The 16,221-nt window shown below is 38.2% G+C and overlaps 1 protein-coding gene across 1 annotated transcript; it reads left to right on the top strand.

Moving 5' to 3' along the window:
• Positions 1-800: 800 nt before the first annotated feature.
• LOC124088423 (interferon-induced very large GTPase 1-like) lies at positions 801-8,093 on the top strand. Its single transcript, XM_046437962.1, has one exon. The coding sequence runs from the start codon at positions 801-803 to the stop codon at positions 8,091-8,093; it is 7,293 nt and encodes a 2,430-aa protein (XP_046293918.1).
• Positions 8,094-16,221: the final 8,128 nt, after the last annotated feature.

Consider the following 16,221-nt stretch of genomic DNA (forward strand, 5'->3'; position numbering starts at 1 on the left):
TGACAGGAAAGAATGGAACCAGTCGATATAGATTTCACAGAAACTAATACAAAAAATATAATCAATTGGTGTTATCACTAGTTTTAAAAAACTATACATCAGGTCTGGGGTTGTGGCTCAGTAGTAGAGCACTCATATAGCACGTGTGAGGCCCTGGGTTTGATCCTCAGCACCACATAAAAATAAATAAATAAAATTGTTTTAAAAAACTATACATCAAACCAGGTGCAGTGGTGCACACCTGTCATCTCAGCAGCTCAAGAGGCTGAAGCAGGAGGATAAAAAGTTCAAAACCAGCCTCAGCAACTTAGCAGGGTCCTAGATAACTTAGTGAGACCATGCCTCAAAATAAAAAAACAAATAAAAAGTCCGGGGATGTGGCTCAGTGGTTAATTGAACCCCTGGGTTCAATCCCTGGTACCAAAAAAAAAAAAAACAAAAAACTGAACATTAAGCTATCTACTCATGCATATTTTCAAATTCCATCCCGCAGTTTACTCTATCCTTCAGCTTTTCTATGCAACTAATTCTGTATAAAAGGAAATGCAAAAATCAGGCTAAGCTGCAATTCACCCTAGCAAATAAAAAAGGAATCCATATTGAGAACACACACACTGATACCCTATACACACACAAAAAATTGTTGTTAACCAAAAAACTATATGGTGGAGCAATTAATGGAAGGGATGGAAAGAACTTGAAGACATGCATCATTAGTACACTCTTCTATTTGATCATGTGGCTGATACTTCCTAAGGTCAAGACACAGTCAAGACTAACTGTCTGTTTTTCACACAGCCATGGCCACAGCAGAGTGCACCCCTGATGAACCTCTGCTCAGAGGCAAAAGGAGGCAAGATCTCCAAGAGATGCTGAGAGAAGCAGGACTGGATGTTGAGTACTGGTTGCCCAAGCTGAAGGAAGACCTTGGTGTGACCTGTGCCCAGGCACTACAATATTTAAAAGAAAAAGACCTTCAGAAGCTGAAATCCCAGGTACAACATCCATGGGAGAAAAGGGCCCTAGAGAAGCTGATTGAACAGTCACACTCAAATGGTTTTCCAGGGTTACAGGAATCACTGTTGGAGACGATAAGGAAAAAGCAGAAGCAGGCAGAACAAGCACTGCAGGAGCTAAGAAGTTTGCTGTCAGAAGGGAGGCAGAGACAGGAAGAGGAAGTGAGGAAAAAAGAAGCAGAGCTGAGGCAAGCCATGGAGATCCCTGAAGAGTACTGGCCAGTGCCTGAAAAGCCCCTCAGGGATGTCACGGAAATCATGCAGAGACAACTCAGTCTCTTGGAGCAGACACTGTCCCACATGAAAAACCTCCCAGACAGAGATCTAATAAGATGGGCATCTGGAGGGCTGGCCTTGCAGGGAATTTACAAAACCAGTCACCAAACTGACCTGATACAGAAGAGAGAGGAGCTACTCAGTGTCCCCAAGGATTTCTCACTTTTTGGCCCTCAGCAGGGCACATGGATGGAAACAAAGGACTTTACATCTTTTCAAGAAGAATCCATGTTCACCCAGACTATAGAGAAGGTGGGCTTCAGTATCACTGCCTCTGCCAAAGGTGAAGGCTGGAAATATAGTCTGGAAGCTGGAGTGGATAAAAGCAAACATTCAGAATCCAAGGAAACTGAACAATCTCATTCTAAACATTCTTATTTCTGCTCAATTAAATTTAGCTACGTCCCCCTGGCCTCTTGCCACTTTCCCATTGATCAACTCCAGTTCTCCAAGCCTGCTCTTCAGGAATTGAAATGCATTGAAAATCTCCTGGATCAGACTGCAGATCCAGACATATTCCCTTTGCTGAGGCACAGGACTGAGAACTTCTTCCATAGGTTTGGTTCTCATGCTAACCAAGGCCCTCTACATCTGGGAGGAATCTACTGGTGGAAGGCAATTTCAGAGGGTTTTCAAAGTGAACAGCTGGCTGATGTAAAGCAGCAGATAGCAGAGGCTCTGAATATTTACATAAAGGGCAGCTTCAGTGGCTTTGGGGTAAATGTAGCTGCAGGTATGAATGTATCAGATGCTCTTTCCAAAAAAGCCTCTCAGAGCCAAACTTTACAAAATCTCCAAAACAAAGTCCAATTATCTGTGACTCAGACAGGTGGCCCACAAGAAGCAGATGGCCTCGTCCAGTGGAAAGCTGGCCTTGTTGCCAGCAATCAAACTTGGTGTGTCATTGACCGGGGACTTCAGCTAGTGCCCATTTGGGACATCATCCTCTCCAGCCACAGAAGTGATTTTAAGGATCCCCTTAAGGTAGCTAACTGCCTGAAAGACAACTACGCTGCTCTGACTGGCCTCACTGCCCAGATCCAGGATGGAGACGAATTATTGAGTGCTATGCAGGAGGCTAGAATTTTCCTAGATGATGTGAAATCCTGGGAGATATCTGATCCTGAAGAACAGCTTCAAAAACTGATAGATTTCATGCAAATGTTGAGTCAAAAAATAAAAGGTTATGACACTTGGATTAACACATGCCTCACGGACTGGGATCTTCAGAATTTTCTAGTAAACATTTTCAACTTTTGCAAAAGCTCTTCAATCCATAAAACTAGATTTATTAAATCACAGTTTCACAGCCTTCTCGATCCTCACGTCTACAAAGTGACAAACTTTCCTCAGGCTCACTCCATCATGCAGTGGATAAACCAATCAGAGTCAGAGCAAGAGCAACTCAACATCTCTCAATTTTCTGAGTTCATTAAAATTTTAAAAGAAACACAGGATGAACTTTTAGAAGTGAATGTCAATTCAGAGACCCCAGAAACGGTAGAAGAAGCTCAAAGAAAGGCTACCTATGAGGTCTGCTTAGCTCTCAGCTGCTTCTTGAATCACCTCCAAGCAACAGAGCAGCCAGACAAGCAGCTCTTGCTACTTTCCATTGCAGCTGGTGCAGGATATCAGGTGGTAAGCAATACTTTTCAGTATCTTCTAGGGTGCAATGAGTTAAACTTCTTACTGGATGAAATGCAAACTGCTCACAATAAATACCAAGAGCTCAAAAATATTTGCAACTATAGAGCTCAAGCATTCCTTATGCTCACAGGTCTGACTGCCACATCTGGAATTGCAGCTGTTTCTACAAAAGACAAAATACAGCGCATGGCATTTATGAGACATCATATAGAACAGTCACTGTCTAAAGAAGTTTTACAAGTCCTCAACAAACTTGGTGCAGATTATGATTGGCAAAATCTAGAAAAAGACTTGAAGTTACTCATTGATGGGGATTATGAAGCTACCATCTCTTCATTGCAAATGGACAAGGTGAGAAAACAATTGCAAAGTCTTTTCCATGGAAAGAAACATTCCCAGGAACCACATGATAATAAAAATAATAAATGGAAGGTGATAAAAAATGGAGCCTTCCTAGACTTACTCCAGCGTCTAGGCCTAGAACATTACTACCCAAAAAGGATGAGTAGAGCTAATTTCCATCTTATTTACAAGATTTCTGTGTACAACACCCAGCCCAAATCTGAATGGGAACTTCCTTTCTATTTCCTTCAGAAATTACTTATGCTGGATTATGGACTGAGACACTTGATCTTCAAAGATGATGAAAACACAGATCATCAGGTCTGTCCAAGTGCTTCAAGTGAGGAAAATGAGGTTTTAGATCCATATGAAGACTTTGTTGAAGACAGTGATAGTCTTACTGATCCTTTAGTCTCTAAGCCCAGACCCCATATTCACCCAATGGATATTCAGATGGCAATTTTTCACTGTGCAGATGATTTTGCCAGACAATATATTTTGGGCAAACTTTCCATTTGTCAATTTGCCCTCCCTCTTCTGGTGCCAAATCCCTGCACTTCTCAAATTGAATTCTCTCTCTGGTCTCTCAGACAAATTAGGAGAAGTTGGCAGCAAGGAAGCAAATTACCACAAGGGAAGAACAACACTTACAAGAATCTTCGTATGTGCCAGGTTTCCACCCCCATTGTGTCCTTCATTCGAGTTGGAAATGGCCTATCTGCTTCCAAATCTCAGATCATGAACTGTCTTCTCAGTAAACGTAAACATGATGTGTTTTTCCATCGACACTGCAGAGGAAGCAGCAAAGATTGTCTCTTGATGGGGGGTGTGGTAGAAATCTGTTGGTTCTGCCCTGGAGGGGAAGAGGAGGACAGGTTTGACAATTGTGTGACCTTCACCAATCTTCATGGAGATGCAAAGGAACATAAAAGGCAGCTTACCTTCCTGCAGGACATCTCTTCTCTCATCGTGGTCCTCATGTCAGCTTCTGATGACAATAAAGACAACCAAAGCGTAGTCCGTGACCTGTGGCAGTCATCAAGACCTCTGATCTGCTTGCTTGATGACAAAGAAAAATCCAAAGCCAATAATTGTAGTAGAAGAGTGAGAATTGGCATCAGGAATAGAAATGAGGCAGAATTGACAGAGGAGCTCACAACTACCATCAGACATTTGCTAGAGCTCTCTGACACAGCTCTCAGCCTAGAGGACTGTTCTCAGATTGCTCTTAAGCAAGGATTTCTGGTTGATGAACACCAAAGAGATTGCAAGGAAGCCAAAGAAAAGGCACAAACTATATTGGCCCTCCTGGGGGAAACAAAGTTATCTCATGTGAAAGAGAACTTACTACCCCTTCAGGGACAACTATGGCACCTTTGGTGTAAGAAGGACAAAGAATTCTATCATCTGAGAGAAAAGGGAAATCGGAGCATTGAACAACACAAGACTGAGATTGAAACAGATAAACAAAGAATACGACATCAACAGTTGAGAAAAGCCTTTCCTCTTAATGAGTTAATGCAATCTGTCCTTCAAATTCTCCAAGAGCATTCAGAAACTCACACCAAACTCTACTTCTTTCAGTGGCTGGGTATATTTTTGGACAACCTGACTGCAGAACACTTGGAAAAACTTCGTGAGAAACAAAGATATTTGTGGTCAATAGAACAAACAGAAAAGCAAAGGGCACAAAAGAGCAACTCCCTGAGACTCTGTCAAAATGAGATAGAATCCATCTCTACTGAGATTAATGACTGCACCTTAGGAATTGAGCAATTACTCAGAGAGGTTGGCCAGATCTATGAAGCTCTGGAAGAAACTTCCTCCACAAGAGATATACTTTTTCTCTCCCTTCCCCAAATTGCTGCAGACCTGATGATATCTGGTGTCCCCATAGAGCTGATGGATGGAGATGCTTCCTATGTGCCCCTAAAGTGGGTATCAGCTGTTTTTGACAAGCTCTCTGAGAAACTTGGAGACAAACGGCTCTTTGTTCTCTCTATCCTTGGCCTGCAGAGCTCAGGGAAGTCCACCCTACTAAATGCTCTTTTTGGGCTGCAGTTCACTGTAAGTGCAGGCAGGTGTACCAGGGGAGCCTACATGCAGCTCCTGAAAGTGGATGAGTCATCCAGAGAGGAACTTGGCTTTGACTTTGTGCTTGTTGTAGACACAGAAGGACTTCGGGCCCCAGAACTCAGCAACAAGTCCCAGAATTGGGACAATGAGTTAGCCACCTTTGTCATTGGAATTGGAAACTTGACTCTGATCAATATTTTTGGAGAGAATCCATCAGAGATGCAGGACATCCTACAAATAGCTGTCCAAGCCTTTCTGAGGATGAAAAAAGTGAAAATCTTCCCAAGTTGCCTGTTTGTTCATCAGAATGTGGGAGAAGTTACAGCTAAAGACCAAACTATGGAAGGACGAAGGTGCCTAGAACAGAAGCTAGACGAAATGGCAATAACAGCTGCTGAACAAGAAGAGTGCTCAAATGTAACCCACTTCAGTGACGTTATAAAGTTTGATGTCAATACTCACGTATACTACTTTGCTCACCTCTGGGATGGCAATCCCCCTATGGCCCCTCCCAATCCTCGATATAGCCACAATGTCCAAGAACTGAAAAGTAGAATTCTTTTAACTGCCAAACATGAATCCAGGGGTAACATCATGAAGATATCAGATGTAAAATTCAGAGTTCAAGATTTGTGGAGAGCCCTGGTAAATGAGAATTTCATTTTCAGTTTCAGAAACACACGAGAGGTCATGGCCATGAGCAAACTAGAAACCATGTATAACCACTGGACCTGGGAGCTCAGAAGTCATGTGCTGGACTTGCAGAATCAACTAATCAACCAGATTCAGAATGGAAAGATCCACACACTCAATGCTAGCATATTTGAGGCATCAGTTACAGAAAAATATATAGCTATCAAGCAAGAACTTGAAAAATATTTTAATGAAGACCCAGATAATGAAATACTGGTTCAATGGAAAGCAAATTTTGAAAATAAGCTACTCATCCTTAAAGAGGCACTTATTTCAGATAGTAAAAGAAAAGCCAATGAACTTATTCATTTTAAAAAAAATCAAGAAAGGTTAGATAAGAAAAAGATAGGTTATGAAAATGAATTATTGGAAAGGAGCAGAAAATTAGCTTTAACTGTAAAGGGTAAAGAATTGAGTGAGGAAGAGTTATATGAGAAATTCAACCAACTGTGGAAAAAATGGGTCTATGATGTGTCTTCAGATCTCCCTCAAGTTATAGAGCCTGACATTGATGTAGATTCTGAAAGCATCCTTTGGGAATATTTCCAAAAGGAGGCAGACATGGTAGACATACTAAAGAGAGATTCTGGAGAGAAGTTTCAAATCAATTATGATGAACATATCAAAATGAATAAAAAATATAACTTTATGACAAGGACACTAAAGCCCCGTGATATAGAATCCATTAATATGATTACTGACCACATTGTTGCAAGATTTAATGAAACTATTAACAACATTCAGAGGCAACAATGTGATTACAATCCAAGTTATTTCCATGAAATCCTAAGAATCATAGATGAGGAAGTAAAATCTGCATTCACTGAAAAAAGATACACATTTACAAGTAAATATAACACTGAATTATCTTTGTGTTTATTCCAAAAAGCATCAAAGAGTTTTAAGGAAATGCACAAAGCATTCAAAAGAGCAAATGATCCTGTAAACTATCTAGAAAGCAAGAAAGATGATTTCTTTATGAGCTTTAAGATCTCCTGTCAGGGTGCAACTTCCATCAAAACATTTGTTGATTTTCTGTGGCACAAGCTAACTCCTGCTGTCTCTGCCACTATATGGGAAAAAATGATCATTAAAATAGCTGGGGACATGCAAGCAACCTGCCCTGCGTTCAATGGAAACAGGGCTAACCTGGAGAAACACATTCTTATTTCTCTGGCAGAAGAAGAAAACTTTGATAATTATTGGCAATATCTTCATAATACAAAATCTTTTTTTAGCAGTTACATTGAAAACCATATCAAAAGATATTGTTCACACAATGGAAGTGAAAAAATAAAGACTTTTTTCAAAATAAGTTTAGACAACATCAAGAATGCCATCCTTTCTGCCATTCGTGAATCCACAGCGGTAGCTAAGGATAAAAGCAGCACTGTGTCTGAATGGTTGGATTTGTTCTGTGATCACCTGGGAAACAATTTGTTCTTCCCCCGAAGAGATCTGATAAGCATTGAGCACCAGGAGATAAAAGATATTGAATTTCTGAAAGAAGCCATGAGTGCAGCTTTGGATCCTGCAATGAAGAAAGTAGAACAGAATTGTTCAAGTATGCCTATAGAAGAAATGGTCCCTGAAATTGAGAAAATCCTCTCTGAACATCTCTGTGGCTGCTGGAAACAATGTCCCCTATGCAATGCAATTTGTACAAACACAATTCCTACACATGAAGGAGATCATAGCGTTCCATTTCACCGTCCCCAGGCTGTGAATGGATGGTATAAGCATAAAACAGACCATTTTGTAATTGACTGCTGTACTAGTTCAGTAGCAAGTAATCGTTTGATGTATCTGGGAAATGACCAGGAAATCCCTTATAAGAACTATCGGCAGGCAGGAGGGGACTATGCCACATGGAGCATCACCCCAGATTCATCCACCCAGCCATATTGGAAATGGTTTGTCTCACATTTCAGATCTAAATTAGAAGAAAAATATCAGAAAAAATTTACAGATACTGGTAAAATCCCTGATGCATGGGCCAAAATCACAAAGCAGGATGTGCTTGATGACTTGAAAAATCAGTAATTCTCAATTACCACAAAAGAGCCCCAGCATTTGGGAAAAGAAAAAAAGAATAGTTCCTAAATAATCCTAAAACACCTCCTTTTTATAAGAAATTTCAATATTTCCATTTTAAAAATGAAATGTGTAAAATTTTGAAGATTTTTTTTTAAATAAAAGGATTTCAAATTACTCCTGTGTTGCTCCCTGCAAGGGTACGTGGGAGACAGGCAGGACCAGCCTGTCGTCTCCGAGGGGCTGAGCGAGAGGGTAAGTGTCGCAACCCGGCCCGCCACCCAGCCTGGCCAAGAATCACATGGAGTCGGGAGTTGAGTCAACCATGGAGGTGCAGCAATCTCAACTTTATTGTGTCGGGGACAAGGTTATATAGTGATAGAAGGAGGGAGTAAGAAGAGACAGTAGCAAGAACCAATAAGGGGCAGTTACGTCACTATCATTAAGGGGCCTAGGCAGATTTCAGATTAAACCATTAGGCGGGGATAAAGTCAAAAGCCCGCACGCACGGGCTAAAAGCCCGCGAACACCAATCCAGCCAGGTCACGTATACCGAAATGCTCTGAAAGAACCCATGAGGCCACCTCAGCCTACACCCAATAATGGCCGTGGTCCCAAGGGAGGTAAAAGGTCCCAACACTCCTGGAATAAAATTTATGATGATCAAGTAAAATAGGACATTTTCATTATGTCTATGAAGAAAGTCAAAATTGATTAAGTCATTAATGATTACAAAAAAATATTTCTTAAAGGAAAAGTATCAAAAAATATATATTTATATATGTATATATGTGTGTATTATTGTATGCATACACATACATATGTGTGTACATGTGAATATATACATACTATAGTTTTTTAAATCTTCCAGTAATTAAATTTAAGTGTTGTAGTATTTCAACAGAAATTTTCATTTTACATATAAAAATGAAAGGAAATACTTATCTCCAAGTCAAACATATTTTGCCTCTTTGCACCTTTGAGTTTGAAGGGTATGATCAGAATAAAAATTAAGAAAATTTTGAAACCAACCAAATGCTTAAGAGGAGAAGGAAATCACCCTTCAGCAAATCTACCACTTATGCACAGTTCTCAAAACTGATGATCTACAGGAATCTTGATATAAAGAAAATTTCTTCATGTTGGACATAAAGGCATCCATTGGCTTCTATTTACAGATACAATCTTGACCCTTCTATAGGCAGGGAAAACAGTCAAGGGAACAGGAGTCCAACAACTCAGATCTTCAGAAATAGAAGATAGAAATGCTGACTCTGTCCTTTTTGTCCCTTCAAAGTGTTTAAAGCATATTGTCCACTTCAGGTCAAATGACTCCTGTCTTCAAAGTCTTTTAAACAGAAAAATTATAAAGGATATAGGTGTCCTGAACAGTATGCTTTTCCCTTTGTTCTCTGAAAAATAGTCTTGGTGAAAGTTGGGAGCATCTCCTACTAGGATAAAATTGAAATGGTGATGGGCACAGAAACCCCGCACAGCAGGGTGCCTGTCTCTCACATCACTGCATCCTGGGAAAAGGCTCAATGTTCAACTAACATTTGCCCAATGCTTTTCCTATTTGTTTAACATATCCATAAAAACCTTTAACTAAAAAGTATATGACATACGTTACTTCTAATTTTTAAGCCAAAAATATTCTGTATAAATCAAAAAGGTCTTTGATAATTCCTCATGTATTTAAGCAGTGTGATTACCAAATGAGATTCAGAGGTTATTTTTTGAGAGATCAAAACAAAAAACTGGGGGAAAAAGTTAACTGGGATAGAGAGATTACTATGTAGGAATGAATGGTATTTACTATGATAGAAGTAGAAAAAATAATCTAGGTGAGGTCAGAATTGAAGGGGATTACTGTGTCAGTGAGCTGGGTATCACTGGAGAAGGAGACCTCAGGAACAGTGGAGTAGGAGGAAAGAAGTCAGTGGAGATCAGATCATTAAGAGGAGAGAAACTAGGTTCAGGTATAAGTCATAAAATTAGAGGTGGCAAGAGTTATAAGATTAATGAGGATAGAGTTCTCAAGGGAAACAGAATGAGTCTCAGAGCACTGAAATGGGTAGCCGAGAAACAGGAACTGGAAATCACTACATCAGTAGATTTAGGGATCTCTAGTCAGTTTATACTCCAATTAGAATGGGAAAGGAGTCACAAGTCCTGTAGTGATGTAGTCAGGAGGGCAATGGATTCTTGAACATATTTCATAGGATAAGATATGAATGACTCACTTATATATGGACTCTAAAAGTTAGAAGGCATAAAGGTAGACAGTAGAATGGTAGTTACCAGAGGCTGAGGGGAGAGTGGGAAAAGGGGGGAATTTTAGTTTAAGAGTGAAGTTTTAGTTAAACAAGAGGAATAAATTCTGGTGATATACTGACAGCAAAATGACTAGTTAATAATGTACATTTCAAAATTGCTAAGGTTAATTTTAAATATTCTCACCACAAAAAGTAAGTCAGTGAAATAATGGACATGTTTATTAGCCTGATTTTCTTATTCTACTATGTATACATACATACATCAAAGCATCACATTGTGTCCCATAAATATGTACAATTATATTTGTCAATAAAATCAGAATTTTAAATGAAAATGTGAGTTAAATGAAGATGCACTGAGAAGTTCTAAAGCAAGTCTCTTTTCTTAAAGACAGAATATGAATACCAGAAAGTCTAGGGAAATAAGATATGTCTAAAAATTGACCACCTTAAGTTTTAGAATGCTTTTCCTTTGGTCTCTAGAGAAAGACATATAAAAAATACCATTTTCATTTTTCCCTTACCTCAGAACTATAATTCTTTCCATTCCAACTCTTCAAAAAAGTCTGAAAAACTATTCAACTCTCCATTTTAGTGGTGTGGTACATAAGTAGACAAGGCAGCAAAGGAAAAATGAAATATTATCACTCATATTGTCATGATGACTACTAAGATTACTATCATTATAGTAACAGTGCCATGAAACCTTGGGCTTCTAATTTAACCATTGAGTGCTCAAGTGCCCTAACCATAAAATGATAGGTTTCTCATGATCCCTTTGGAAAGAATAAATGAATTGCTGTATTTAAAGCATAATCCATACACAGAGTTAAGTATTCCATAAGTTATTCTGTTATACTGCCTCTCCTAAGTTCCTTACCTTTTTATTTTGAATAAGATTTGATTAGAACCATGTTCATAGGTTGAAATCATGTCATCTGAGTTTCATTGGAAGTAATATTCAACATGGACTCCTTGGGAAAAATCACATTTTAAAATACAGTCCTCAATAAATATGATTATAACTTAATAGCCCAAGATGCAGTTCAGAATATCAAAGTTCTTTGGCACTTTATTAGCAATTACAGCTATTCTAAACACTGACAAATCAAAGGTTTAGCAAGGTCACTCCCACAAATGTCTTAGATTGCTCAGAAGCAAACCTGAGACATAGATTTGCATGAAAGTAATCATTAAAGAAGTTATTCCAGTAAAAATGAATAAGGGAGAGAGGAATCAAGAATAAGAAATTTAAGATGGAAAAGTATAAGTCAAGAGTTAGACTTAGGGAATGCTAACTTGGAATTGTAGTTATGTGCACAAACTTGGAAATTAGATTGTTTAGCTGTGCGGTGTACAGCCTGCACCATTTACTAGCTGTCTGACTTTGAATGAATCAACCTGTCTCTACTTCATGCTTTTCACCTATAAAATGTTTTCAACTCACAGAAGTGTGAGGAAGACTTGAAATAATACATATGCCTGTCACATGGCATGTGTTCTCATGTTAGGTAGTACTAGCACCAGGGAACAAAGTCATGTTAATAGAAGTAATTATATTAGTTATTTACATTATTACTGAAATGTGGTTATGCTTACATGCTATGTTCAATTGTAAATTTATAAAAAAAAAAAAGCAGGTCCAAGTTCTATATTTTGATCCAAGTAGTGGTGACAAAAGTTTGTCTCATTTTTTTTCTTTGCCTATATTTTATTTTCTCTAAATGGGATTTGAAAAGTAAGTAGAATTAAAACAATAAACCACGTAATCTAGTGGGGGATGAGGGGAAGAAAGACAGAATAAAAACTTTCTTACGTTTCTTTGACAGCAGCTATTTAATAGTCCCACAATCCTAATTATTTTTAGTGAAATCCAGGGGGTTTGCATTTTTTTTTTTTGCATTTTTTTTCTAAATTGAAAAAGACATGAACCAGAGAACGTTCTCCTGGGAACAACCTCCATAATAACTTAATTATCTTTGGTACTTTCCTTTTGAAATATAAAAACAATCATGTTTATCTGGTAGTTTACACTGTGATTCCCATTAGCTCCTCTGTGGCAGGACAGAAATGGGCCCCCCAGATCCTCCTTCAGAGAAGGACTTGCAGGAGGGGAAAACTCCAGTTAAGAGGAGAAGAGAAAACAGCCACTCATCAGCTGTCACATCTTCTACATCTGCCTCACTTGCTAAGAGCCTCTTCACCAAAGGTCATGCCCTCCTGGTGTATGTGGATCCAGTGACTGAGTGAGACACAGAAGCCCAGCCATGTTGTCCTGACACAGGATGCCCTGATAGTCTTCACTCATTCCAGAACTCCCGCCTAGTTCAAGAGGAGAGAAGCATTAGACATAGCTACTATGATAAGCCGCTTATTAGTCAGTGATAATTCAAAAAACAAAAATGGAGTGGATTTTTAAAAAGAGGGGTAAAACTGATAAGCATAAAAAGAACAGATATTCTTCCGCATGCCTTTGAATTTGGAGTAGGAAGGTGGGGTCAGGGATAATCCTGAAAATGCATTCCTTAGGAATACTGACATAGAAGTAAAAGTTAAACTGAGCCAAAATAAGGTCCTAGGTGCTCCAGACTAGAAATATTCCTAGCAGAAGAAAAATTTCCTCATTCCATGTACTGGGGTGACACCTACAGGTACAAAGAAAAATTCTTTCCTTCCATCCACCAAATTAAATCTATAAAGTTTATCAAAGACTTGCCTTAGCATCTTGTTATTCTGAGTTTCTGGAGTCCCAAAGAGAAAGGAAAATGGGAACTATAATGCAGGGTTGACAGACACAGAGTCATAGCCTCAGGAGAAACTACTGATCTTAATAAAAATATCAGACCCTGCCAACTATGAATATTCTTTACTCTTCTCTTTCTCCCACTCTTGCTGTAGCTACCTTCCTATGGCTTCCCATCCTATTTCTGACTTTTAACTAAAGCTATATGGAAGTTGCCAGCCCCTCTTACCATCAAAAGGTGGTAAGAAACCTTATTGAGATAAACAGTCCCAAGATACCTCGACCTTAGCACTATTAACACTGCAGGCCAGATAATTCTTTGTTGGGAGGGCAGCAGGGGGCTGTCCTGTGAATTATAGGATATTTACAGCATGCCTGGCTTCTACACACTGGATTCTGGTAGCACTTCCAGCAGTCATAACCACCAAAAAATGTCTCCAGACATAGTTAAATGCCCCTGAAATATTTTCATTGCCACTTTGCAATGAAAACCTAACAAATTTTGAATAGAAGAAAAACAAATTTGAGTGGATTTTTTGAAAGTTTTGTTATTTTTCTAATAAAATAATGTATCCACTGAAAAAATTCAGAAGTGTGGGAAAATATTTAAAATGCCGAGTTTTACCACCTCTGTAAACATTTTAATGATCATCCTTCCAGGTATATGGACACAATACCATCTTCTCAATCTCTTTCCTCTATTTTATTGGTCTCCCTTCTATTTTCATGATGGCTACCTTCTTATGCTTTATTTTATGGTACTGGGAATTGAACCCAAGGATGTTTGACCACTCAGCCACATCAATAATCCCTTTTATTTTTTATTTTGAAACAGGATCTTACTGAGTTGTATAGGGCCTTGTTAAGTTGCTGAGGCTAGTCTTGAACATGTGATTGTCCTGCTTCAGACTCCCAGGATATATTTAATATATTTAATTCCTTATCTCTTTTTTTCCTTCTCTAACATCCACATATTCTTTGACTGACAGTTTTTTATGTTGTAGGACATCATCTGCTGATCTCTGGAGCACAATGTTTTACACACTTAGTTAACTCATTAAGTGACAAGTTTTAAATTAATACAATTTTAATTAATGTAATATAATCACTTCAAAAAAGATAGAGATTCTGAAAAAAAAATTAGCAGAAATCTTCAAAATGAAGGAATCAATATGCCAAGTTAAAAATTCAATGGAAACATCACCAACAGACTGGGCTACTTGGAAGATAGAGTTTCAAGCAATAAAGACAAAATATATAATCTAGAAAATAAAATTGATCATGGAGAAAATATGTTAAGAGACCATGAACAGAACTCCCAAGAAGTATGGGATAATATGAAAAGATCAAATTTAAGATTTATTAGTTAGGATATATGAAGTCTCAGAAATACAAACCAAAGGAATGAACAATCTTTTCAATGAAATATCTCGAAAATTTCCCCTACGGAATGAAATGGGTCAGGTGCAATGGCACACACCTGTAATCCTAGTGGCTCAGTAAGCTGAAGCAGGAGGATCGTGAGTTTAAAGCCAGCCTCAGCAAAAGCAAAGTACTAAGCAACCCAGTGAGAACCTGTCTCTAAATAAAATATAAAATGGGACTGAGGATATTGTTCAGTGGTTGAGTGCCCCCTGAATTCAATACCCAATACCCAAAAGAAAAAAAAAGAATGAAATGGAAAATCAAATAGAGAAGGTTTACACAACCCCAAATACAGCAGGCCCACACCAAGTCACAGAGAACACAGAGAATAAGAATAGAATTTTAAAGGCTGCCAGAGAGAAATGGCAGATCACAATTCGAGAAAAATCAATGTGGATCTCAGCAGATATTTCAACCCAGACTCTCAGAGCTAGGAGGTCTTGGAATAATATATACACAGCTCTAAAGAAAAATGGAAGCCAGCCAAGAATACTATACCTGCAAAATTAAGCTTCAGAATTAACAATGAAATAAAAACCTGCCATGATAAACAAAAGTTAAAATAATTCACAAGTAGAAACCCACACTACAAAACATACTCAACCAAATATTTTTATGAAGAAGAAATAAAAAATAAAGCTGAAAACCATTAAAGGGAGGAACTAAACTATAAGAATAGTCAATCAAAGGAGAAACTAATTAAAATTAAAAACCAGAAATAAATCAAAATTACAGGGAATAAAATCATTTCTTATTAACAACATTGAATATAAATGGCCTAAATTCATCAATAAAAAAATGTAGACTGAGCTGAGCACATTGGCACATACCTGTAATTCCAGCAGCTTGGGAGGCTGAGTCAGGAGGATCACGAGTTTAAAGTCAGCCTCAGCAACTGTGAGGCACTAAGAACTCAATGAGACTCTGTCTCTAAATAAAATACCAAAAAAAAAAAAAATAGGGCTGGGGATATGGCTCTGTGGTCGAGTGTCCCTGAATTCAATCCGTGGTACCCCCCACCCCGCCAAAAATAAAAAACATAGACTACAAGATTGGATTAAAAAACAAGATCCAACAACATGCTGCTATCTCCAAGAGACTCGCCTCCTAAGAAAAGACATCTACAGACTAAAGGCGAAAGGATGGAAAAAATGTTTCATTCACGTGGATCTCATAAACAAGCAGTGTCTATTCTCATATCAGATAAAGTGGACTTCAAACCAAAGTTAATCAGAAGGACAAAAAAGGACATCTCATACTGCTTAAGGGAATTATACATCAATAAGACATAACAATCATAAATATGTATGCCCAAAACAATGGAGCATCTACTTACATAAAAAAAAACCTTCTCAATTTAAAATATCAAATAGAGCACAACTCAATGATACTCATTGACTTTAACACACTTATCTCACCACTGGATAGATCCTCCAAACAAAAACCAAATAAAGAAGCCAAAGATGGGCTGGGGTTGTAGCTCAATGGTAGAGTACTTGCCTAGCACATGTGAAGCACTGGGTTTGATTCTCAGCACCACATAAAAATTAATTAATTAGTTAACTAAATAAAGGTACTGTGTCCATCTACAGCTAAAAAATATTTAAAAAAAAAAAAAGCTGAAGAACTTTGTAAAAATTGTAAAAAAAAATGTAAAAAAATACAATGAATAATTTAGATTTAACAAATATAG

The sequence above is a fragment of the Marmota monax genome, unplaced genomic scaffold, assembly GCF_021218885.2.
Source record: "Marmota monax isolate L192 unplaced genomic scaffold, Marmota_monax_Labrador192_F-V1.1 WCK01_AAM20220418_F8-fsc00061, whole genome shotgun sequence".
Taxonomy (NCBI): domain Eukaryota; kingdom Metazoa; phylum Chordata; class Mammalia; order Rodentia; family Sciuridae; genus Marmota; species Marmota monax.

What these genes read in the sequence shown, in the direction of transcription:
- LOC124088423 (XM_046437962.1), top strand. Translation starts at nt 801, where the DNA reads ATGGCCACAGCAGAGTGCACCCCTGATGAACCTCTGCTCAGAGGCAAA.